The sequence below is a fragment of the Marmota monax genome, unplaced genomic scaffold (assembly GCF_021218885.2).
Source record: "Marmota monax isolate L192 unplaced genomic scaffold, Marmota_monax_Labrador192_F-V1.1 WCK01_AAM20220418_F8-fsc00044, whole genome shotgun sequence".
NCBI classification, from domain to species: domain Eukaryota; kingdom Metazoa; phylum Chordata; class Mammalia; order Rodentia; family Sciuridae; genus Marmota; species Marmota monax.
In genome coordinates this window covers 3,043,335-3,070,727 of record NW_026695198.1, presented here as the reverse complement: position 1 = coordinate 3,070,727, position 27,393 = coordinate 3,043,335, and the positions used below count along the sequence as shown (strand labels likewise).

General features: G+C 42.3%; 1 protein-coding gene across 1 annotated transcript; it reads left to right on the top strand.

The window, feature by feature from the left end:
- Positions 1 to 3,860: 3,860 nt before the first annotated feature.
- Positions 3,861 to 26,134, top strand: LOC124082084 (bcl-2-like protein 1). Its single transcript, XM_046428540.1, is given in 5 exon segments — positions 3,861 to 3,903; positions 5,722 to 5,879; positions 6,474 to 6,674; positions 25,560 to 25,937; positions 25,940 to 26,134. Coding segments are annotated over 5 exon segments (975 nt in total).
- Positions 26,135 to 27,393: the final 1,259 nt, after the last annotated feature.

Here is a 27,393-nt window from a genome sequence, read left to right as displayed (position 1 = left end):
CCAAGTACTTCATTCAATCCTGTCAAGGAACCACTGAACATCAGAATAAGGACCTGGGCTAGCCTTCCACATCATACCTCTCCATCTGCAACCAGGAAATACTGGCTTTTTAGCATCATGGACAGGTATGCCTAGTGCTGGGGAACCACAATAAACAAGGCCAAGGTCACTGTTCTGCAAAGTCAAGTACAGAGAAGATAACACATTCTAGAAGATTCAAGAGAGCTTTCTTCCTACTCCAGGTCACTGTGGCTATCCCTTCAAGAGCACTCTGGCTGTTTGAACACAGCCAAGGGCTGCTTCTTATAAGCATCATCATCTTTACTGGGCAACTGGCCATCTTATACAGAGTGAACACTGTCAGTCATAATCACTTGTATATAAATCAGACCCTATGAACATCTGTTTATCAAGAATGATGAAATGCAGACCATCTGAATCTCAAAAAAAAAATTCACATCTTCATATCTGTGCTGGAAAAGTTCTCAAATATGTACACAAAAGGAGTTTCAAGATATTCATAGCAGCAATATTTGTAGTATGACCAAACAGGAAAACCTAAGAATGTGTCAAAATATGTGTCATTAGTGAAATAGCTAAATTAACTATGTATAAGACAGCTGCTAAACAGATGCAGAAAGATCCTAAGATTAAAGTGTCAAGTATGAAAGCCAGTTTGCAGAACAACATGTATAACATGACACCATATGTGGTTTTCTATCAGTACACATGATGAACTGATGTACACATGTAATGCACATAAACACACACTGCAAAGAAAATTGAGATTAGTTTTGGAAAAAGGATAGAACTATAAATGGGTGTGGTTACAAATCTTTTGCCTTTTTTATAATTTGTATTGTTACTTTATTCATGTCAGGCATTTTTCCACAGCTGGTGATACAAATTTCCATTTATTTTCTAGAATGAACATAAACATTTTCATTTGTTTGCTATCATGAACAGTATAAATAACAGTGAAATAAATATCCCACGTCACTTCTTTATAAAAACATGGGAGGAGTGAAACTGATGATTCATGGGGTATGGGCATTTTTTTTAATTTTTTTTTCTATCTTTCAGAGTTTTTATGTAAAATTGTGCATATTTATGGGGTCCCATATGATGTTTTCTTTTTGTTTTTGTTTTGATTTTGGTACAGGGGATGGCACCCAAAGCCTGGCTTATGCCAGGCAAATATTGCTTATGATGTTCTGATATATGTACACATTGTGTAAACATTCAAATCAGGGTAAACATATCTCTCTCTCTCTCTCTCTCTCTCTCTCTGTCTCTCTCTGTCTCTTCAAACATTTATCCCCTCTTTGTAGCAAAAACATCCCAGATTCGTTCTCCTAGGCTTTTGAAATAGACAATACATTGTTATTATCTCCGTCACCATCCTGTATGATAGCATACCAGAGCCTCTTGCTCTTATCCAACTGTACCTCAGTACCCTTGATCAACTTTTCCTCCTCCCTCCCTGCCCTCCACTCTTCCCAGACTCTGGAAATCACCATTCTGCTCTCAGCTTTCAGGTAGTCTGCTTTTTTTAGATTTCACATATGAGTGACAGCATACAGTAAGACTCCTTTTTGTGTTTGGTTTATTTCACTTAACACAATGTCCTCCAGTTCCATCCACAAATGACAGTGTTTCATCCTTTTTCAAGGCCAAATAGAATTTCATCATGCATATATATATATATACATATACATACCACATTTTCTTTATCCATTCTTTGGTTGATGAACACTCAGATTGTTTCTAATCACTGTGAACAGTAAAGGTGAATAGTGATGCAATGAACATGGGAATGAAGATGTTGTTTTGACACACTGGTTACATTTTCTTTGAATATACATTCACCCAATAATGGGATTGCTGGATCATGTGGTAGTTCTATTCCTAGTTTTTTGAGGATGGTATATTTTATATATATTTATACTGGAATGTATCACCAATGTAATTAAAAATAAATTCAACAGAATAAAATAAAAACAAGCAAAGTGCTAGATGTTGGAATCAAGGCATAGGAAGCAAGATGCCAACTTGGAGAGAGGCAGAGGTGTCTACTCAGAGACCTGGTCTTACCACGAAAATGTACATGAAGACAAAGTTAGGCCTTAGGGGGAACCTGCCACACTCCATGACAGTCCCTTACCCTTCTAGTCACATTCTCTCTGTCCTCTTCCCCCAGGCTCTGCATTTTGGCTGCTGGTCTTTACCCCATGCTCTGACTGCCCCCTTTGGACATGTTTCTTCAACTTAACCCCAGCATGATCGGTTGATTCCAAGGTGGTACCTGCCCTCCAGCCCAGGACACTTCACACTGTCACTGAAGGGGCGCGACTGTTCATTTTCACTCCAGCCCAGGAAATTCTCCCAGACTAACGAGAAGAATCACTTCTACTGTCTCAGAAGCCAGAGTGAAGATGGACAGCTGAATATGGTGCTGGCTGAAGCATACAGAAGTCAATTCCCAAACTAGATTAAGTATGCAATTCATAAACAAAGTTAAAAACGTGAAACCCCTATCCTGAGTTAAAGGCCCAACCTTTCCTTGTTTGTGCACTGCTTCTCATTTTCATCCAGGTCTTGCACCTTCCTGACTCAAGGATTCACTGGATACTAAACCTTCACAATTTGTATGCCTGGTATCAACAATTAATTATAAAAATGTTCCATCTATATCCATAAACATATGCTGGCATTCTTTCTAGGGAGAAGTCCCTGAACCACCGGATCCTGGTCAGACCCACTAGGTACACCTAACACAACCCAGTTTGTACAGCTTGCCCCAGAAAGGGATAGCCACTGCCAGAGCTCTGTCAGCACCCCCCCCCCCCGCCATATAGTTCTTGATGGCTTTCTAACTGTCACAGGGCAATACAGCTGTGGTAAGTAGGGGAAACGGGAGGAAAAGCAATAATGACCAATCTGAAGGGACCGTTTTCCACTCTTACATCTTTCTTGGTCAGTGATTCCTTTGATGGAAGTAGTTGGCTTTACAGTGTATTTTATGTGGTTTCTTTTTATCATGTCTGTAATGTTGGGCCATGATGTTCCTGGGACTCTCCCTCCACCCAACTTTGAAGAAGCAGAGCGTTAGAGACCTGCCAACATTCAGGAATCAGACAGTGCCAGGCCTTACCATGCAGCCCTACAGAGTCCCAGCCTTGCCAAGCCTTCAGTGTGGGGCCAAGCAAAGCCCTGATGGAGCAGAGCTCAGTCCTTGGGGAGCCTTGCTGTGCTAGGCCCCTACCATGCTGTGGCTGTTGCTCATGCCTGACTCCCCCATCCAGGACACACAGGGAGGAGGCCAAGTGCTTCTGAAGTCCTCAGAAGTCTTCATGAATATGAGCTGCCTGGGATGGATACACAGGAGGACCTTTAATCACAAACTAGAATTATTTCTTAGCCTCAAGTTAAAAAAAATCACAAAATATTAGTTTAACCTTTTCCAAATAGAAAGTGAAAACATTTCTACAGAATCTTAAAAAGCACCTTTGTTCCTGCTTCCATTACCAATGCAAAGAAAATGCCTAAAGAAGACTGAGTTGCCCTAAAATGTCTATCTAACTTCTTTTATAATTAAAATGCACTATATTATGTTCTGTATTTTGGGGGTGGGGAGCCAGGAGGTGGTTACCAGGGATTGAACTCAAGGGCACTCAACCACTGAGCCACATCCCCAGCCCTATTTTGTATTTTATTTAGAGACAGGGTCTCACTGAGTTGCTTAGTGCCTCACCAGTGATGAGGATGGCTTTGAACTCATGATTCTCCTGCCTCAGCTTCCCGAGCTGCTGGGATTACAGGCGTGTGCCCCCTCACCTGGCTTATATTCTATATTTCTGATGGCGGGCTCCCCAGTCAAGCTGACCAAGTCTCTTACTGAAGGTCAGCATCTCGAAGTGAGCACAGAAAGCTCTCTTTATGCTGATTCCTTGCCCAAGACTTGGTAATAATAATAGTAGTGTCTGTAGAGTGAGAACTAGAACTGGGGACACAGTCATAGATCTGCTACTTCAGTAAGCTCCTTGGGTTTTGAGACTATGTCTCCTCTCTAAAAGAGGGCCAATGGTAACACGTTTTCAAATGGCACCAGGAGAGCCAGAGGGGTGACATGCACTCCTAATAGATTTTCACTGAATTCACCATCCCAGACATCATCCGACAGACCTGTTCTCCTGCCAATGGCCACATGGTCTGTTCTGTGGAAATGTCTCCTCCCCAACCCCAAATTTTCATTTGTGCACCCATTGTCCATGTGTACTCCCTTCCCCAGGCACCAATTAAATAGACTCTGTACATAGGTAGAGACATCACCTAAGCCCCTCATACATTCTTTTTTTATTATTTTAATTTTTGACTTTTTTATTTGTTCTTTTTAGATATACATGACATTAGAGTGTATTTTGACATATTATACATACATGGAGAATATCTTATTCTAATTAGGATCCCATTCTTGTGGTTGTGCATGATGTGGAGTTTCACTGGTCATGTCTTCATATTATGAACATAGGAAATTCATTCTATTGTCTTTTCTATTCCCATCCACCCTCCATTCCCTTCATTCTCCTTTGCTCTTACACATTCTTCTCATAGTCCTGCCTAAGCCCTTCCCACCCTCCCCTATTCCATGCTCCTCCACTCACACACTCACATACTAACAAGCACATGCACACCCATTCACACACCCACTCAGACACACGAATAGGCATACACACATTATCAACAAACACACTCACACTTGATATCCACACACTCTCTCAAACATGTATACACACTCAGACACACACTTGGATACACAGTAACACACTCTTACACTCGATATCCATACACTGACATATATACATGCACACACAAACATGCACACACATAAATCCATACACTCTCATACTCACACCTACTGATATACACAAATAAACATGCACACATACACACACACACACACTCTGGAACACACACTGAACTACTCAAAGCGCAGTACACAGAATGAGATCCATCTACTCACTGTTCTTGCATTGAGACAAGTATGGGAATTGGGAGCAAGCACTTAGAAACCATCATGTTTATTGACTCTAAGAATAAACTATTGAACTTGTACTTTGCATGTCTACTTTTCAAATTTTATTTTTTAATTATTCATTTTATTGTAATTTATAAAATTACAGGCCTGTGATATATAGAAAATTGGAAAAAGGGGGGGGGGAAAGAAATTGATCCTTCATCCCAGACAGTATAAGGGGCTCTGAGCATGCCTCTGGTCCATCTAGATGCCAGCCTTGGGGTCATTGCTCACCCCTGGAGCTAAGCCTTGGATGTCTGGATCCCAGAAAGAATTGCCTTTCTGTCCCCTACAAGGTCACCCTCTGTGACTTTCCCCTAGGACTCAGGCCTCTGGGACTGAGCAGACGGGACCCACTAGCAGGGGAGGTGACCCCATACTAGGGATACACAGGCCAGATTTCCCAAGGGAAGGGAGAAAGAAGCCAGCCACCAGGTCCCATTCATGAGCACTGGGAGGCCCCACTTGGCAGCTAGCAATGGATGGCCCAGCTCTGAGCTCCAGCCAGCAAAGAGTTACTTAGACTGGATTTGAAAAGTGTGAGAAAAATCTGGCAACTCAGAAAAGGGGACAACACACAGAAGGAAGGAAGCTGTTAGCCTGCAGCTGATAAAACTCCAGACTTGTAAAACCTCCTGTCACAGGGGAAACAGCCAGGCGCTGTCTGCCGGGCATTCAGCGCCCAGAAGACCTGGCCAGCCCCTTTGATGTCGCTGCTTCCCCTGGCCACTTCACGGAGGCTCGAGAAGCTGGGGCGGAGGGGCTCCAGCTCTGCCCCAGGCCTGGCAGGAAGCACTGCGTGGTGATGGCAGGAGCTGGGATGGCTCACTTGCTCTGTATTTACATCTGAAAGGAGAACGCCCTTCTGCAGTCCCGATTTCACTACAGATTGCCTGGCAAGGACAGCCCTGATACTGGCCTTCACAGACAAGGGGCTTCAAGACAGCTTGAACACATCCACCAAATGAAGTGTCCTTGTCAGGAATGACAAGGACCAACAGCAGTTTCTTTTTCAATCAAAAAAAAAAAAAAGTACATTAACTTGAGAAACTGAAGTTCGCATGTTGGGAACCTGATTGAGGGGGTGGAGGAGGGTATCAGAAATACTGGTCTCTCCCCGCCTCCAAACTTGAGCAAATTCACTCAGGACATGAGTCACTCTTGGAGTATGACAGGGGCTTACAGTGCAGACCATGTTTGTTTTAAAGGAGAAATAGATTCCCTATCTTTAAAAAAAAAAGAACAGAGTTTTTTTGCATCTTAAGCACATGCTTAAAATACATTCAAGGTGCAAAACAGTCACTCAAATGGAGCTTTTTTTCCCCAGAAGTTAGTCACTCACCCACTTCCCAGAGCAAAGGGAGTATATGTTTGCTTGGACCCTCCTTTTTTGCAGAACAAGCAAGTTTCTTACACCAGGCAGAGCAAGGTCTATGTCCATAAGCCGTTAAGTGCTGCTTGCAGGGACCCACCAGACAGCGCCACTGTGCTCCACAATTCTGGTCACCTTACTGGAGAAAAACGGCCTGGTTTGTTTCAGACTTTAGCATTGGTCCTAAAACTTTGTATGATGCCTTTTGAAGAATTCAGTGATTTGGTGAGACACTAAGCTCCCTTCTGCACCACTCCACTAATGACTTTGGGACTGATGATTTTGGAAGGTCCAGAAACAGCATAATGGGCTTATGCTGCTCAGGTGTCATGAGGTTCCACTTGCCCAGTCTTTGGTCTCCACATGGTATGGGGTGCCTGTTTTCAGGAAGAAAAAGGCCATGCACTGATCTCTTCTTTTTCCTCCTTCCCAATCTAGTAACCTGGGAAATGGGGTTGGTTGGTGCTGTCCTGTATTGTGATTTGAATGTGTCGAGCACCCCCTCACCTCAAAGTTCATGTGGCCCTAAATTCATATCTTGATGTATTTGAAGGTGAGATCTTTGGGAGGAAATCAGGTTTGATGATTTCATGAGGTTAAGGGCCCATGATGAGACCTATGACTCAGAAGAGGGAGCAAGGGCCAAGCTAGCACATACTCTTGTCCTCTCACCATAATGAGGCAACAAGAAGGCCCTCACCAGATACCAAACAGAGGGTGATGCTCTTGGACTTCCCAAACTCCAGAACCATGAATAAGATGAACTTCTATTCTTCACAAATGCAGAGTCTCAGGTATTTTGCTACAGCAACAGAAGCCAGACCTGACACCCCCTAAGTGTGTCATGGAGTGCCAGTTTGGAATTGTCAACCTAGTCCCCAGCATTGATCCATCTGAGATGGTCTGAGATGGTAACCCCATCTCAGGTGGAACTCTAGTCTGAGGTCCTGATCCAGTCTGACAGTGACCTAGTCTGGGGCAGTGATTCCCCAGTCCTCACACCTTTAAAACTGCTAATTTTCAGAACCCACCCAAACCTATGAAATTAGACCTCTCTGGGTGGAGCTCAACACCTTTAATTTAACATGTCCCCGTGATCCTTCTTGTAACCAGGCTGGACCACCTGAGTTCCCAGCATGGGACAGCAATCAGTCAGTGTTCTTATAATCCAGGAGCCAGAACACACCAGGCACCAGAGGCAGACCCCCGTGGGCCCAGGCAATGCCCACTGCACCAGAGCACCAGGCAGTCATGAAGAAAGCTGGGGGGCGTGGAGACTCTAGGCAGGAGGGCACCTCAAGCTGTGCAGGCCAGTCCCCCAGCAGACACACTCTGCCTGTCACACTACTCTTTGAAACACAGCACAGTGTAATCCCTCAGTTCACACCTAGCACGGCTTCATATCTCCTTGCACAAATGAAGCATGGAACAGTTCACCTTCCAATACACTGGCACTGCCAGCACATGGGCCTACAAACCAGCAGGCCCCACCCAACTGGAGCCCCCTGCAGTAGAGCCACCTCTTCCCCAAATGAGCTCTCTCATTTGCTCAAACTTTGAACAGGGACCAAGGATTATGAAATCAAACAAAACCATGCATGTCCTTTTTCTGGGGAACTGTGTTGCATTCTGTGTGGGTCCATTCAAAAGCCAAGCTACAGAAGTTTTTAATTTATTGATGGCTCAAGTGGAAGAGTGGGAGCCACTGGGGCAGCCAGATGCTGGTCTGTTTAAAAAGGGTCCTGCTGAGCAGTTTCCCAGGCCAAAATCTGGCAGAATCGAGTTCCTGATTTTGTGTTTTCTGCCTGCATCTGCCAGTGACCAGCACCAGACACAGGTGAAGGCAAGACAGGCTGGAACGCTCAGGCTCTCTGGGCACTCGGTTGGCAGAAAGGCAGCTGTACCCACACATTTCATCCCCTCGGAACATCCACGCACCCTCTTAAAAGCTTTCCTACAGCACACACCTGCACCATTTGAGGTTTCCACACTCTTTAAAGTTGTTACATCATAATGGAAAAAGTTATCACATCCTCTGGATGCCAGATAAAAGTCTTTAAATCCGTAACATGTGGCACATTGGCTCCCTTTCCTCTGTGCCATGTCCTTAAAGGAACAGGCCTCATGGACTGACACTGACCTTCGAGGGACTTCCCAGCCTGGGGCTCTGCTGGGCTTCCTCTCTTCCAGGCTCCTGAATACCCTGAGTCCCCTGTGACCCATTGCAGGGTATACACTGCCTATACCAAGGGCCAGTCATGGCTCTCTCTAGACCTGTTTTCCAACCCATAAAATGAGATTTTAAACTAGATGGTATCTAGGGTTTGTGCAAATTCCAACAACCAGCACCTCGGGTTCTACGTGCAGTCTATTTAATTGTAATGAACACATAAGGTACTATGTAGATGACACCTGGCTCCCACATAAGCTCACTTCCCTTTCCCCATCATCAGTGCCAGAGGTGGTTCCTGCACGGGGAGTTGAAGCCTCACCCAGTCCTTCCCACCCACAGCTGCGTGCTTTGCACAGAAGCTATCAGCTGTCGCATGGACGCCCACATACCACAGGAAATGCTGCCCACAGCCACTCCAACTCCTCATCCTCCACACCTGTTTCCTAAAGCGGGAAGCACCTTGCACAGCTTAGGAAGAGATTCTGGAAGTTTATCTTCTGTGCTGCAAACACTGGCTGATATCTACTATGTGCGGCCACCTGCCTCTGGATGACATGCTCTGCCAGGAGCAGGTGACAAAGTTGTGCAGGTGTTTACAGAGAGCTCCCTGGGAGCATCTCCTCTGAATATAGAGATTTCGGGAATGGCATTTGCCAAAACTCACAGCACCAGGCCCTCAGTTCTGTGGGGTCCAAATCTGGGCCCTTTAAAGGAAAAACAATGTGCAATAATAAATACAAAACTGCAGACAATATTAAAACCTAGCTGGAACCAAAAGAGAAGCCACAATAACTTAAATGAGTTTTGGGAGAATCCGATTCTTTCTTCTAAAGGCTGTTTAACTAACCAGGAAGACTTACACTGGATAGATTACTGACAGAAACCTGCCTCCTTGCTCCTCACCTAGAACATTTTATATCTCCCATCAAGCCTATGCAAGAAGCCCTGAAACCTGAGCTTAATTAACTCCACTGTAAACCTGCCTCTGCTGCCAGGAGAGACTGAGTACTTCCACTGAGATTTTTCTGAGCACCGCAGACCCTCGGCCCTTCCCCCAGAGCCTGCACTGGCCTTTGTGAAATCGAACTCTGTTGCACAGTGTTTACAGACTGCTCCAGTGAGTTTCCAATCCACAAGAAAAACAGGGAATCAGAGCATGTAAATATCAGGGTTGTTCAGCTCCATGTATGGTGTCTGATGTCAATCTGAAACAAACACTGAAAGAAAGCAGGCACATGGAATGTTCTCAGGGTCTGTGCATCCCTCCAGCCTGTCGCCACGCGTCCCCTTCCCAACAGTGACGTGAGAGTGTTCCCACTCCACAAACTGCTGCCCGAGGCACTTCTGACTCACATCCACCCGGCTCAATTTTCGGACTAGGGAAGTCTCCAAACTAATAAACTGCTTTGGAAATATATATACACTCCCTCGTATCAGTTGTTTTCCTTCCAGAGGATGTTACTGCGTGATACAGCTTTAAGTTTTCAACTCTGTCATATTTTCTAAACTGTGATCTCTTCCATTTACTTTAGGGGCTGTGGCATTCCCCCTTTACTGGGGTGAAAGCTAAACAATGTGGTTTGGATTTAGTGTTCCCATGCATCACCATGAAAATGTTTGTCTCAGCAATCGTGTCGTTATTGTTACTGGTCACAGCTGCTCTGCCCCCTTGGTTTGTGAACCACACTTCACTGCACCCCTATCCAAGTGGGAAAGGTGGCTTTGTGCCATGAGATAAGAGACGTGGGATGGAATAGGCCAGGATCTGGTGTAAGTACCTCTCAAGCCAGCCAGGGACCAGTCAAAGAAGAACTAGTTCTGATTAACAGAGGAACAGGCTCTACAGAGCTGACTTGGAGCAAAATATGGGATGGATGAAACCCAGGGTCCTGTGTCGGGGGTCTGCAAAAACCAGACATGGCTTGTCCACTCAGAATGATATCCTGAAGGAGCTGGGACCAGGGGACATCTCACCTCTACACTGAAGTATATTAGGGCCCTGGATTTGTTCTTGCACTGACCTTACTTTGTAGACACTGCGTTCTCCCAAGAACAGTGTCCTGGGTTGAGATTAGCTTGAGGAGCAGTTCATGATGGCTTTGTGGGTTTCTGTCACAGGAAGGAGATAAACCTGCCTTGTGGTTCATATGCTGTCTGTGGTAACAGGTTCCAGATGCCCGGGTCTCTTGGGGCTCTTCACCCTGCTCTCATCAGGCTCAGCTGAAGCCAAAGCCTTGCACCAAACACTTGCAAGATAAGAAAACGCTCCGTATTCTAGGCTTTAGGCCAGTTCCTTCCACACAGACACCTGGCATGATGCCTACCACCCTCTGGGCTGGACCTTGCTGGGCCACAGAGACCTGGCCTGCCTAGCTTTGCTTTTTTAAAAAAATAGGAAATAAGATAGATAGATAGATAGATAGATAGATAGATAGATATTAACTAGGGACTGCTTAATTAAATTATGGAATACAACCAACCAATAATAATGCAGAATTAGTTTTATTGACATGGAAAGAAGTCCACAACATTGTTGTATGAAATATCAGGACACCAGACTATGTAAAATGGTAACTATCTAGCTACATATGTTTGCATAATTGTCTATATGCCCAGGAATATTCTAGAACAGTGTGAAACCAGCCAATTAAGACAGTAATCATTTTTAATTTCTGGAATCTTATCTAACTTTGATTTCTTTATTTGGACTTTTATATTTATCTATATAGATATAAAAATATATAGTACACATGAATTACATAACCTTTATAATGAGCAGTCATTGTAAACCTTAAACAAAGAAAGTTTTTTTGTTTTGTTTTGTTTTGTTTTCAAAAGGAATGAAGTATGTTAAGACAAAGGCAGCAGGAAGACATGGGGAGAGGCTGGTGGAAGGGCTCAGGGTGACCAGGCAAGGCAAGGCTCACAGCCCCAGACAGAGTACCCCCTTCCATCCTGGAGAATATCCTGAGCCAAAGTGGGATGGAAACTTTCAGAAGCGTAGTTCAATGAAGACTCCAAACCTACTTAAATTCTAGAAGTTCAATTACTTCTGTCAAGTGTTCAAGTTAAAATTTCACAATTTGCATTCAACATTGGCCTCCCAGGATTCTATAACTATGGCAGGAGACCAGCAAGCTCTTAACTGTGGAGTTTCAGTTTGTGGATATTCTTCATTCATTCCCAGGGGCCTCCAATAAGTCTATTTATGATTGCAATTTGAGTGCCAGATTCTAGATGGGGATGGAGAGGATAAAGCAGGCCACACTGAGGAGGTCTCAGACAGCTAGATCTCCTTGACTGTCAATGCACACCTTGTCTACAAAGGAACATATTAGTTCCAAGTTAAAATGTTTCAAGAAAAGGAAAGAGGAAACTGATCCCCCTCTTAAAGTCCAGGCCCAGAATTGGCACATCTCACCTGCAATCTATTTTGTGTGTGTGTGTGTCGGGGTGGTGGGGGAATACCAGGGATTGAACTCAGGGGCACTGGACCACTGAGCCAAAAAAATCCCCAGCCCTATTTTGTATTTTATTTAGAGACAGGGTCTCACTGAGTTGCTTAGTGCCTTGCTTTTGCTGAGGCTGGCTTTGAACTCGTTTGTGATCCTCCAGTCTCAGCCTTCTGAGCTGCTGGGATTACAGGTGTACACCACCAAATCCGGCTGTCACCTGTCATCTATTTTATTGATCAAAGGAGTCAGTACGGACTCAAAGAGGTCAAAAAATGGTAGTACCTCTTGAAAGAGAGGGAAAGAGATTCCCAGGAGGGAAGACATGGAAGGCTGCCATCATGAGATGAGCTACCACACATAGAGGCTCCAGTTCTCAGGGCCCTGAGTTACCCCAGGTGTCTTAAATGACTCATCTGCAGTAATCAGATGTTTGGAACAAATTTTGCCAGCAACCCTAGAAGACTCAAGTTGGTGAATCACTATTTCTCTAATTCTAAACAGTCACTCGTGTTTTCTAACCCACAGATAGTTGGCGTAAACCCTAGTAACCATGATACTTTTGCAGATGTGAGCAATTATTGACTTAATAGAAATTATAGACCACTTGCTCAGCGATTTTTTCTATGCTCCATAACAACTTTTCCAAGTATTGCTTTCTTTGCTATCAGTTGTCCCTAAATCTGCTTCTATGTGCAATAATAATTCCCACATTAGGCAAAATAGCATTTATTATTTTTTACAGTTTTCTAGGCATTATCAGTCAGTAGCCAAGCCCTTCCCTTCAATTTTCTCATTCCGTCCTCAGAGCATCCCTTTAAAGGGGCCATTGTTGTCTATGTTTAGCAGATGACGAATCAGAAGTGCATGGTGGTAGAAACATTTAACCCAAATCCTGCAGTTCCTCTAATATTAAGCCAGGATTTGGGTCCACACTCTTGCCTCCAGCATATGCAGCTCCCCCAAAGAATAGCTATTTTTTTTTGCCTTTGTTCCCCGGGTGGGAATGAGAAGGCCAAAGTAGTAAACCAATCGCTCCTACCTCCCTGAGGTCAATGTGTCACCATCACTGATTTATGGTGGACACAGCTATAACTTCCAGAGTCTTCTTTGGCCCTCTGTCTTCCTGAATCCCTGCCCAGGCAGCAAAGAGACCTATGGCCCCAGCCTTTGGAATGGCACACCAGCCCCCCAAGTCCTGGAGCTGGTTCCCTCCAGCTCCAGACTGCTCCTGGCACATCTCTGGCCACCCAGCTGGGGAATGTGCTCATCAACTTAAAGGAGGAAAGACTTTTTTGGGTTCTTAGTTTCAGAGCTCTTAGTCCATAGTCATTTGGCTCCATTGTTTCTGGATTTGAGGGAGGCAGAAATCACAATGGGGAACACAAGGTGGAGCAAAGCTTCTCACCTCATGACAGCGGGAAAGCAGAAAGAATATGATAGAGACTTCAAGAGAATGCCCCCAAGAATCTCCTTCCTCCAATTAAACCCCACTCCCTACATTTTCACCACCTCCCAGTAACATGAAATTATGAATCCATCAATGGATTAATCTATTGATGAGGTCAGTACTCATTATACAATCACCTTCCAAAGTCCCCACCTCTGAACACTACCGCATTGGGGACCAAGTTTTTAACCCACGAGCTTTGGGGGTACTTTTCAGATTCAAACCGTAACAAGCTCAAGTCTCGCCACAATATAGCTGTCTCCTCCCTGGGCAAGTTGCTGCCAGGGTCAGCCGGACCACTGCAGATCAGAACAGTCTCCAGGTCCAGTAGTCTTCCACTAGTGAGATCTCCAGGGGATTCCTAATAAACTTGGTCCTGAGGCCAGATTGCTACAGCACCTTCATGGCAGATAGCCTGCAAAAACACTTCCCTTTCTCACGATGAGTTGCTCTGTTTCTCAGAGGTAACTTTGCAAAAGTTACCAATCACCTTTCTTTATAAGCAGCAAAGGAATTAAAACAGTTTAAAAGAAACAATGCTAACCTAATATTTCATGCCGCCTGTCCTTGAGCATGATATGGAGGGAAGTCACCCCTCTTCTTTTAGAATAATTCAAACAACTAACATTGGATTAGAATGTACTCCTGGTAAACATAACCAGGACTCTGAAAAGGTTGAGTATCATCTATAAATCACAAGGACCAAGAATGTTACCATCTAGAAAAGATTTTTTTTTTCAAGTAGTCAGTCAATAAAATTGCAAGTGTTCTAGCCCCACTTGTCCACTGAGAGGAATGGAGGACCCTGCTGGCTTGGAACACCTCCCAAGACACTGAGTTCAGGAATGAGCCTGTGCAAGAGCAAATGCCAAAGGAATAAGGGTTATTTAGAAAGTCGAGGGAGTCAGCTAGGCAGGCTGGCTTTGGTGATTCAGAAAACCCTAAATCACTGAGAAGAGATGTCCACCACCCGCCACCTAGTGTCCTTATTTTTGGATGTGATCAGTATGAAAAATTACTTGGGGGAGTATGAAATTGATGACATATTCTTCACTGGTGAAAATAGGATTCATTTGAAAATGAGTACCTAGTGTCCATCATTTGGGTAATGAAGATTTGACACAAGGTAATTTTCAAAAAGGCAGTTTCATTTGTAGACAACATTTAGGACCTACCAGAGCCTCTACCCCAAGCTCTAGGCAAGCCCAAAGGTGAAAAATATTTTCCCAGTGGATGAGATAAAGGCTATAAAGCACTTTCATCGATTTCAGCAATTACATCTAAGTCATGTAACATATATCCCCAAACATGCTTAGTACTAGAAGTACGTAAGCACCTTTTCACCACGTCTTTGTAACCTTACCTGCCAGCAAGAAGAGTCCTCCCACTGATGTATGTGCTGCCTGGTTGTCCACACAGGGCCCTTGCAGGCTCCCAGAACCCATCAGTAGCAGTACTGAAGGTATCCACCAAACCATGGCAGGTATCAACACTGCAGGCTCTGTGACATCCCTGCCAGGGAACAAGTCCAGGCTTGCTTGACCTTCATGTCACAGAGCATAGAGTCAAAGGCCATTCAGCAAATAGGTAACACAGCAAACTCTCTCATGCTGCCATTTTATAAAGTGTCAATAAAGTACTTCAAGTTGAAAACCAATCTATTTTCTTCATAAATAAAAAAAAATACTAACAAAATTGCTTATCAACTTCTGTGTGGGTCTGTGGTGTGTTCTCTCACACACTTAGGCTAGCAAAATACAAGATAAATTTAACCAAATGTGCGGCTTGGTTTCCTAAATGGGTGTCATAAGAGCCATCAATCAGCCCTCATAACTCCCCCTCTTCATACTATCTTTCATGGACTAACTGGTACCATACTTCCTGGGGCACCATAGTAAAGAAAAATGTCAACTAATTCTCAAATGAAAAAAAAAATCATCCTCTTTATACCACTCTCAACCCACTGATCTTCAAGGACTGTGGAAATGATTGTTTGGAGGGGTTTGTATTATATTCTGATAATCCACATTTTTTTCAGACATATCCTCAAAAAAGTTTTAAGTTAACTCTAGACAATAATGTCTGATCATTTAACATAAGTTAGGGTAAACTCTTGGAACACAATATTCATCTCTGCTGTCATAGTGAAGGGAATTAGAGTGGACTGAAGGGAAATTCCGCTGAGCACATGAACGTGACTTGGCCTCTTACCCAACGGAAACACAGCTCCCACCAGGGATCCCATCAAAGCCACTGTCCAGAGCTAACTTAGCTCACCGTCCACGTTTAAACTGAGGTCCCATTGTTTTATGCCTTCTCCAAGAACATTGTTTCAACAAAATTTGAGAACCCCACTTTCTCAGATGTGAAATAGATTGGCTTCACTAACAACCCCTGATCTCGATGGATCCATCACTATCACCTTCGCCAGACCTCCTCCATGTTTGTGGCTTTTAAATCAGGTTGTTTAATATGTGTCTCTAAAACATCAAAACCAAGCTTCTGGGCAAAAGAGTAGACACAGTTCCAAGTGCTGTATGTGCCTACCTTTATTGACTAATTACAGCGATACCATGAGGTGGATCGGGGTGGCATGTGGCCCCAGAACCAGGAACGTTCGCTCTAACATTGTGCTGGGTTCCCTCCACACTATGCCAACTCAGCAGCTGCTTAAATACCATCATAGTGCTCAGCGGAATTTCCCTTCAGTCCACTCTAAATCCCTTCACTAGGAGAGCAGAGATGAACATTGTGTTCCAAGAGTTTTCCCTAATTTATGTTAAATGTTCAGACATGATTGTCTAGAGTCAATTTAAAACTTTTTTGAAGATATGCCTGAAAAAAATTGTGGATTATCGTAATAATGAAGGTATTTAACACTTTTTTAGTTGCATTAAGAAAGATTTTGGACACATAAAAAAGCAACTGAATCACCATCCATTTTACAAAAGAAAATCATGCACACAGCAAGAGCTCCTGCATACTTCCAGTAACCCCCTTCTGTCAGAGAGGTAGTTTACCTCCTGCTTTAGATTTTGATTATTGCCATGTATATTCTTTTAATTCATAGATAAGTAGATAGTTGATTAATTGATAGATGATATATAGATAGTAGAGAGTAGATTAATATATGGATAGATTAGTGATTATATAGAATATGGATATATACATACCCTGAATACATTTATATCATTCTTTCAACACATTGAAAAGTTTATACCAATGACTCAACTATAAATACCCTGTGATTTTTTTTTGTTTTGCTCAATGTACTTTTCAGAATTATCCATGTTACCATAACTATAGTCTAATCATTTTCATTACTCATTTCACTCCATTATATGGTATATAAAAATATTGCTTATTTTTAAATAAATAAGATTTTAAATAAATAGAAATAGAATATATTCATCCTTTGTTTCATAGTCTTTTTTTTCTTGTCAAATGAAAGAACCTTTTAAAACACTTTCAATTTATGTTAATTTGTGGAAAGTAAGTACTAGAATTCTCTCGTGTGTGCACATTCACAGTGCAAATGGCTTTGGTGTGGTGAACATACAGAGGGTCTAGATCCTTTCTAACATGCCTAGCTGCATACTAAACTCCTTTCTGCTATATCCGTCTGATTGTGGATGTCTACATAATTGTCTCCACTGTGTCTCCGCTACTGTTGTGGCTGTGATCCGTGAATAGACTGGGTCTGGGAAGCAGGAATTTCCTTGGCATCACAAATCTCTTTTTATTTGTTCTTTTTAGGTATACCTAATAGTAAGGTGTATTTTGACATAGTATACATACATGCATTGGGTATAACTTATCCTAATTAGGATCCCATTCTTGTGGTTGTACATGATGTGGAGTTTCACTGGTTGTGTATTCATATAGGAACATAGGAAAGTTATGTCCAATTCCACTGTCTTTCCTATTCTTATCTCTTCTCCCTTCCCTTCATTCCCTTTTGTCTAATGCACTGAACTTCTAGCCCCCGCAACTTAGCATCTACATATCAGAAAGAACATTCAGTCTTTGGTTTGGGGGATTAGTTTATTTCACATAGCATGAGAGCCTCCAGATCCATCCATTTACTGGCAAAAGTCATAAAGTAAGTATCTTATATGACTGAATAATAGTATGTGTATACCACATTTTCTTTATCCAGTCATTTATTGTAGCACACCTAATTTGTTTCCATAGTTTAGCTATTGTGAGTCAGGCTGCTGTAAACATAGATGTGGCCACAGGACTGCAGCACACTGATTGTAACTCCTTTGGATATGTACCAAGGACAGTATAACAGGTGAAAGGGCAGTTCTTTCCCTAGTGTTTGGAGGAATCTCCATACTGCTTTGCAGAATGGTTGCAACAATATGCAGTCCCACTAGCAATGTATGAGTGTACCCTTCTCCACACATCCTCGCTAACATTTATTGTTACTTGTATTTTTGATAATTGCCATTCTGACTGGAATGAGATGGAATCTCAGTGTAGTTTAATTAGCATTTCTCTAATTGCTAGAGATGTTGAACACTTTTTCATATATTGGCTGACCATTCATAATTCTTCTTCTGTGAAGTGCCTGTTCAGCTCCTTTGCCCATTTATTGATTGGGTTATTGGGGCGGGGGGGGGGGGTTGGTGTTAAGTTTCTTGAGTTCTTTATATATCCTGAAAATCAATGTTCTATCAGTGGTACAGGTAGCAAAGATTTTCTCCCATTCTGTAGACCCTCTCTTCACATTCCTGATTGTTTCCTTTGCTATGAAGAAGCTTTTTAGCTTAATAACATCTCATTTATTGGTTCTTAATTTTATTTCTTGCACCTTAGGAGTCTTGCTAAAGAAATCAGTTCCTAAGCTGACATAATAGAGTTGGATCTACTTTTTTCTTCTAGTAGGCACAGGGTCTCTGGCCTAATGTGTAGATCTTTGATCCACTTTGAGTTGATTTTTGTGCAGGGTGAGAGATAGGAGTTTAATTTCACTTTGTTGCATATGAATTTCCAGTTTTCCCAACACAATTTGTTGAAGAGGCTATCTTTTCTCCAATGTATATTTTTGGCACCTTTGTCCAGTATGAGATAACCCTATTTGTGTGGGTTTCTCTCAGTGTCTTCTATTCTGTTCCATTCATCTTCATGTCCGTCTTCGTGCCAATACCATGGCATTTTTGTTACTATGACTCTGTGGTATAATTTAAGGTCTGGTATTGCGATGCCTTCTGTTTCACTTTTCTCACTACAGATTGTTTTGGCTATTCTGGGTCTCTTATTTTTCCAAATGAATTTCATGACTGCTTTTCTAGTTCTATGAAGAACATCATTCCTCTTAGAACTGCCTTCATGGTGTCTCAGAGATTTTTGATATATTGTTTTACTGTTCTCATTTATCACTAAGTACTTCTTTATTTCACCCTGATTTCTTCTGCTACCCATTGGCCATGGAATAGCATATTATTTCATCTCCATGTGTTAGAGTAACTTCTATTTCTTATTTTATTGTTGATTTCTAGTTTCATTCCATTATGATATGATAGAATGCCAGGTAGTATCTCTATTTTTTTGTACTTGCTAAGAGTTGCACTGTGGCCTATGATATGTTCTATTTAGAGAATGATTTGTGTGCTGCTGAGAAGAAAGTGTATGATGTCCTAATGAATAAAATATTCCATAAATGTCTAAATTATTAATTATATTTTTTAGTTCTATAGTTTCTTTGTTTAGTTTTAGTTTTGCTTGGAGGATCCATCCAATAATGAGAGAGGCATGTTAAAGTCACCCAGTACTGTTGTGTTGTGACCTATTTGATTCTTGAAATTGAGAAGGGTTTGCTTGATCTACATAGATGCTCCATTGTTTGGGACATAAATATTTACAATTGCTATGTCTTGTTGGCATATAATTCCCTTAAGGAGTACGAAATGACCTTCTTTGTCCCTTTGATTAACTTGAAGTCCACTTTATCTGATATAAGGATAGAAACTCCTGCTTTTTACGAGATCCATGTGAATGATATGTTTTTTCCCATCCTTTTACCTTCAGTCTGTGGATGTATTTGCTTATGAGGTGAGTCTCTTAGAGACAGCATATTTTGGGGTCTTGTTTTTTGTTTGTTTTTAATTTTTTAAAAACCCTTTGTTTTATTTACTTATTTTTATGTGGTGCCAAGGATCGAACCCAGTGTCTCACATGTGCTAGGTGAGCACTCTACCACTGAGCCACAACCGCAGCCAGGGTCTTATTTTTTAGTTCAATCTGTCAGTCTTTTGGTTGATGAATTTAGGCCATTCACATTCAATGTTGTTATTGAGAAATGGTTTTTATTCCCTGTCATTTTTATTCATTTCTGGGTTTTAATTTGAATTATTTCTCCTTTGATTGACTATTCTTCTACTGTAGTTCTTCCCTATGCAGATTTTCACTCTAATTTTTTATTTCTTCTTCATGAAATATTTATTGAGTATGTTTTCTAGTGCAGGCTTTTTACTTGTAAATTCTTTTATTTCATGGAAGATTATTTTTTCATCATCAGATCTGAAGCTTAATTTTTCTAGGTATAGTATTCTTGGCTGGCATCCATTTTCTTTCATAGCTTAGTATATATTATTCCAACACCTCCTAGCTTTGAGGGTCTGGCTTGAGAAATCAACTGAGATTGGTTGCCCTCTAAAAGTTACCTGTCATTTTTCTCTGGCAGCCTTTAAAATTCTATTCTTTTCTGAATATTATTTTAATAATAATGTGCCTTCATGTGCGCCTATTGTAATTTTGTGCATTTGGAGTCCTGTAAGCCTCTTGTATTTGATTTTCCACTTCGTTTGTAAGGTTTTAGAAATTTCCTGATATAATTTCATTGGAAAAAGTGTGCATTTCTTTGGTTTGTATCTCTGAGTCTTCATCTGTGTTTTCCCATATTTCTTGGAAGTTCTGTCCATGGTCTCTTAACATTGTTTCTCCACGGTCAACTTTATTTTCTAGATTATATATTTTATCTTCATTTCCTGAAACTCTATCTTCCTATAAGCTACTCTGTTGGTGAAGCTGTCCACTATATTTTTAAGTTGGCTTATTGATTTCTTCATTTCAAGGATTTCTGCTTGATTTTTTTCGGAATCTCTATCTCTTTATTGAACTAATCTTTCACTTTCTGTATTTTCTCTCTGATTTCACTCTTTACATTCTCCTTTACCTTGCAGGTCAGTTTTATTTAAATTATTTGTTTCTGTTTAGATATACATGACAGTAAAATGTATCTTATCAAAGATCATTTTAACTATGAACTTTCTAAGCTTCTTTGACATTTTCTCCACTGTGGTGTCAATGGATTATTGAAGCATTTTGGTTTGTTTGGGGAAGTTTTTTTCCTTGCTTTAGCATGCTGTTTGTGTAGAGCAGGTGGTTTTCCATGACCCATATTCCCCTTTGTGAACCCCTCTCCTCCTCTGATTTTCGCCCTGTCACTTAGGCACACTCTGTGTTGTGAGATGTGAGTTTGTCAGGCCTGTATTTCGGACCAAGCTCAAGTTTGCAGGAATCAGCTCCCACAGCTGCTGGCCCCGACTGTGTGGCTACAAAGTGGCTTCTTCCTCTGTTCTCCATGGACAGCTGGGAGAGATGCAGCTTCTTTCCCACACGAGGATATTGTGCAGCCTGCCTGTCAGGTTAATCCAGCACTGACTTTGATCTCTGATCTCACTGCACCCACCAGACCTACCACAAGCCTCCTAAAAATGCTGGTTCCTTTAATTCCCTTATCCCTCCACTTTGTTTGCTGGGGATGGGGTGGAAACAGCTCTGGCTGGTACTGGTGATGGCAGTGATGGCAGGACTTTGTTCTTATTTTATTATATCCAACCTCCTGAGCTCCCAATCTGCTTTGAACGTCCAGGATTAATTCCCAGAAAAGTCCCCCCCTTTTTTCACCCACCTGACTGAGAAGCTGTCTATCTGCTTTCTTCATTTTACACCATGGAGCAGCCAGAAAAGCAGTCTCCTCTGTTCTGCCATCTTCCCAATTTCTAGTGTTTGCTTTTTGTGTTTCAAAAATATTACCCTAAAATTTAAAAAAAAAATTTGATTCTCTTGTATTTTCTGTAAAAGTTTTAAATTTAGATTTTGTGAGTGGTAGAAACTAAAATTTTTCATTTTTATAACCAATTGTTCTACTACCACACCTGGTTTGTAATATCCCACTATTTCATATATCTGGTTTTCTTATTTGCATACATTTGTTTCTGGACTCTCTGGTCTTACCCATCAGTCTATTTGTCCATATCTATCTATAGTGCCCTAATTATTTTTTTTAATTTTTTATAGTTATAGATGAACATGAATATTTTATTTATCATTATGTGGTGCTGAGGATCAATCCCAGGGTCTCACACATGTGAGATGAGTGCTCTACCACTGAGCCACAATCCCAGCCCTTATAATGCCCTAATTATTAAAGCTCTATTAGAAATATTAATATCTCATACGGCAAATCCCTCTAATTTGCTTTTTCTTTAAAAATTACTTTGGCTGTTGTATCAGTAAACTATTGTTCCATAAAGAATCATCCCAAAGATTAGACAGTTAATGCAATAACTGTCTAATAATTTATTTAGTTCTCCAAGTCTACAGGCCAGTTATTTAACCTAGGAAGCAATTTTACCAGCTGTTTAGCTAACCTGAACTCAACTGGATGGTTCTGATCCTCCCTGGGCTAGCTCACACGTATGACCATTGGCTGGGGCCAAGGGGGTAACTAGGCAACCTGTCTTTCATCACCCAGCTGGCTTGGCCATGGAAAAGCAGGGGAGCACTAGAATAATCAAGCACATACATAGTCTCTTGAGTCCACACTCTACTGGCCAAAGCAAGTTCTGAGGCCAGCCTAGGCTAAGGAAAGAACCTCCTCTTGCTGTGGGAGCTGGGAGAGCAGGAACTGAAATCATGTTGAAAAGCAACCTACTGTGGCTTTATTGGACCTTTGATATCCCAAGAAAATTTTAGAAGCATTCTTTGAGATCATAATAATAAACCCACTCACATATGTCACACCTAAGTCCTTATCATTACCCGAATCTTCTCCAATAAGATGATGAATTCAGGGGGACCTCCCTACAACCAAATCATATACTCCCTCCAGCTTGCTTCTTCAGCTATTTTTATCTCCCCTGAGTTTCTTATCATGGAAATCTATAATTTCTCTCCATCATCTCTTCTGTATTTAAGAAGCTCAATCAGGTCACAAGTCTGTTCTGTTTGAAGGTCAGTAAGAATGAAGATTTGAACCAGGTTCACGTAGGAGTCTTTTGAGTTTTTCTGCCAAGCCAGAAAGAAGATCTATATTTTGTAATAGAAATGAATGAGCAGATGCAGCTCCCTCATACATCCCCAAACTCAGTGATCAATGATGACATATTCTCACTTGCTATGCATACACTTAGGTGGCTGAGCCCTGCTGAAGAAAATCACACACTCAAGCCAATTAGGTCCATCCCAAGTTTACGATCACTAACTTTATTTGAACTTCAACACTGCCTGAAAATAATACTGTGTTTCTCTGGGAAAATCTGTCTTCCTACATTTCGCAGTAATTGTTTCTACCTTCTCCAGCCCTCTCAACCTATTGCCAACTACCTTCCCATTCTACTCACACGTCTTCATAACTGTTAGAGAAGGAAAAATAGAGTCCCCCTTATGAGAATCCCATGATTTCCAATCACCAAATCCCAGCCCTGCCAACATGTGTCCTCATCCTTATTCATCCTTTCTCCTTTCAAAATTGTCATCTTTCATCTGTGGGCTGACTCTCATTTCTCCCCCACCTCTCATATTATCAATTATCTTCTCTCCCTTGAATTCCAACTCTCTCTCTCTCTCTCTACTAGCTCCTTGACATTGACCTTTTAATATACTCCCAAAACAAATCAGACCCAATTTATCCCCACTCCCCCATCTACTGATTCTCCCAAATGCTAAAAGCCTGCCTTTGCTGACTTCTCTCACATTTCTGCGTCCTCCAACTACAGTGTCTGCTCTTCACAAAAGAATCACTCAATAATGTCCCCATTACCACCTCCATGTGCTTATGTCAGTGGGTATTTGTCAGAATCACCTTCCTAACCTCTAATTAACATTCAACAGGTGAGTTTCCTCTATTTCTGAAAGACTCTCTTCCCTCATCTCTTCTGGTTGACAGTTTAAACTGTCTAAAAAGGTAAGTCAGGCACCTGCCTGCAACCCCAGCTGCTCAGGAGTCTGAGGCAGGAGGATCACGAGCTCAAAGCCAGCCTCAGCAACTTACCAAGGACCTGAGTGACTTAGTGAGATCCTGTCTCAAAATAAAAATTAAAGGGCTGGAGATGTGGCTCTGGCTCAGTAGTTGAGAGCTTCTGGATTCAATACCTGGTACAAAAAATAATAATAATAAGTCAGAACAAATTTATGTTGAACAAATTAAGAAAAGAGGCATATACTCTAGAATAGTAGATATTCTTGCTATTGCTATGTTTACATTTTCCTTCTGAACCTATTTATGCCTAATAAATTCATCTACTCATTTAAGTTTTGTAACATATAAATGTTTACCTGTTTTGCATGTAAATATCACTCTGGTATTTCTTTCAAACTCTCAGTTTTTCAATCCTAAAATTATACCTGGTCCTTTAATAAAAGTGGCCCACAAATCACTTAATGGTAATCACTAGAATTAAGGGCGTGATCCACAGATAAACTGAAAGTCCAATTTTAGGATCTGTCCCAAAATTTCAGGAAGCAATTGTGACAACATATTCATCCTTTAAAGAATGGACTCCAGTGTTAGAAACCTCAGATACATGAAAAGGAGGGTTTGGAAACACAACCTGCCTACCCAGGCACTACCAATACACATTCATCCAGGACCCACACTGGACCATCTTGGTAGGTCCCATGGGTCAAAATTCAGTTGTGTAACAGTGGGAGTGGTGGAGGGGGCAGATAATCCACAAAGGACAATGTGGGATTTCAAGTGACTTTTATGATCAAAATATTAATCTTCTCCCAATTTCCAAGCCCATCCAGAAAGAAATCTTCAAAACCAAATGTGTGCTTCAAAGCATTTTGAGTTCCTCTGAGGAAAGGCACCCCTAAGTTCAAATTATAGAATTTCACCTCTGACGAATTCTTTCTGCCAAGTTGCTTAGATATTGTGGGTTGTCCATTAGTCAGCACTAGACTCCCGTACCTTAAGACTGGACTCCCACTTCTTAAGAAGTGCCCATTTTACAAATTTACATATAACCTCACCAGGGAACCATTATATGTAAAAGGATAAAAGCTGACTCCTTGGACAAAAGAAGTCACATAGACCAATTCCATGATAAAGAAACCTACGGCTGGGCAGGGGTGAAGTTCAGTGGAAACGTGCTTGCCTAACACATGAAAGTCCCTGGGTATGATCCACATGGGGGAGAGGGGGAGTGTTAGGTTTACTACTCTATTTGAAATCTGAAGTAAATCAGTTCACCAAAGAAAAAGATGGAAAATTGGAGTGAGGGAAATGGATAGCAATTTTTCTATGTGAAATTCTGTTTCTATTGTAATATGGTATAATAGGAAAATAAAAATATATCTAACACCCTGCCAGCTTTCTAGCACTAGGCAGGCCAATATCTATGTTTCAGAGACTTACCTAGATCTAACTAAACTCAGCACACTGGTTCCTGTCCTCTCCACTGGCAAATTGTCCTCAGTGTAATAATCTGACTATAGAAAATGTGTCGCTGAATTCCTAGTGAATAGTGGAAAATACTGGAAAATTAGTAAATATTTATTGAGTTAAACAAATGAGTATTTTACTATCAAAATCAAATTTCATTTTTTTGTGGTTTTTTGTTTTGTTTTGTTTTGTTTGGGTCTCTCAGTAACACCCAGATTTCCTAAATTAAAGCGAACCATAAGAAAATGGAATGAGAAAGTTGCAATTGTTTGGATCTTTAATGTCCCCCAAAGGCTGATGTGTTAAAGGTTTGGTCCCTTGGGTAAGGTCATTGGGAGTTGGTGAAACCTTTAAGGTCAGAGGCTTCTGGGATGCCATCAATGGCAACCCATCTTGGCATCTGGTGGACAGCCCCATGGAGAGTGGAGCTCCTGGCCATAACAGGAGTTTGGATGCCCCAGAGGCGATCCCCATGGCAGCAGTGAAGCAAGTGCTGAGGGAGGCAGGTGAAAAGTCTGAACTGCGGTACCAGCAGGCATTCAGTGACATGGCGTCCAAGCTCCACCTCACCCTGGAGACAGCACATCAGACCTTTGAACAGGCAGTGAATGAACTCTTCCGGGATGAGGTAAGCTGGGGTCGCATTGTGGCCTTTTTCTCCTTTGGAGGAACACTGTGTGTGGAAAACATAGACAAGGAGATGCAGGCACTGGTGAGTCAGATCCCAAGTTGGACATGGCCACTTACCTGATTGATCACCTAGAGACTTGGATCCAGGACAACGGTGGCTGGGACACTTTTGTGGAACTCCATGGGAACAATGTGGCAGTGAATAGCTGGAAGGGCCAGGAGCACTTCAACCTTTGTTTCCTGATGGGCATGATTGTGGCTGGCGTGGTTCTGCTGGGCTGGCTGTTCAGTCGGAGATGACCAGACCCTGACCACCCACTCACCCTCCCTCCTACCCTGCCCCACCACATCCCTCTGTCCAGCCACCATTGCCACTAGGAGAACCATTCATTACATACATCCATGCCCACCATCCTTCACTGGCTTGGACCTAAGACCTGGTTCCCTGCAGTTAGTTTGCTAGAACTACTACACTTCTGTGACACCCACTTCCCGCATATCTCAGTTATCTGAGTTGATTATCATTACCCAATCCCTCTCTAGACCTGGGCCCCTCTTCCTTCTATCTCTACCCACAAGAACCATGTAGAGGTCACTTTTGACTAATTAGGAATTCAGCCTGCTTGGTATAAAGAAGCCAGGATCAGGACTTCCTCCTCACCACTGGCCTGGACAAAGTCCCCACTCCTAGTGTGAATGTTTTCCAGAGGCCTCTGCCTAGAGTCTAGTCCCACCTTGGAGAGAGGGGAATATAGCTGCAGGAAGTACCCCATGCAAAAGCCAGCATGACCCTTGCAGTTTAGCACCACCCTAGTCCCTTCCCCTCCAGGACCATGCCTGAGTGACCACCTTGGCCCAAGACAGTTGCCCCAGAGCTACTTATGGCCTCAGCTGCCTCACTTCCTGCAAGATCATCCTGTGGCATCATTGTGTTGGACCGCTGTCCATCAGGTACAGGGAATCAGGAGCCTTACTCCAGAGTAAAAGGGGAGATATAGGAAGCAGCAGTAGGAGCCCTGGGGTCTTCCCTACCAGAAAGTAGACCTTGGTGCACAGGCCAATAGGTGGGAGCCAAGTGGAGGGCTCTTGCCTGACCAGGTAGATATTTCCCCACTGTCCAGCCTGGGCATCAGGGCTGCCAAGGTCAAAGTGGCCTGTTCAAGACCCCTCAGGCCTCCCACGGCTCCGGCCTTGTCCTGTCTCATCCCTGCGGGTCTCAGCACAGCACTGGTCACTCCAGGCTCTCTGCCGTACATATTCCAGAACAGCTTTTATTCCTTATGAAGGTGATATTCTGTTTTTGTTAAGCATGTGTGTATTCATGATGAGGAACTGCTGACTTTCTGTGAGTGTGCAAGTGGAGAGATGGTGCCTGGAGATTGGCGGTTTAATGCTCCTTCCCCTGCCCTGGTCCAGGAAACCTGTTCCAGGGGTCTTGGCTACTGAGGGGCACCTGTTCCTCCTCCCTCCCCCACTTGTTGCAGCCCTTTAAATAGTCTGTGTGAAATTGAAAGTGCAGTTCAGTAATAAACTGTGTTGGCTCAGTGGGAAATAAAGTT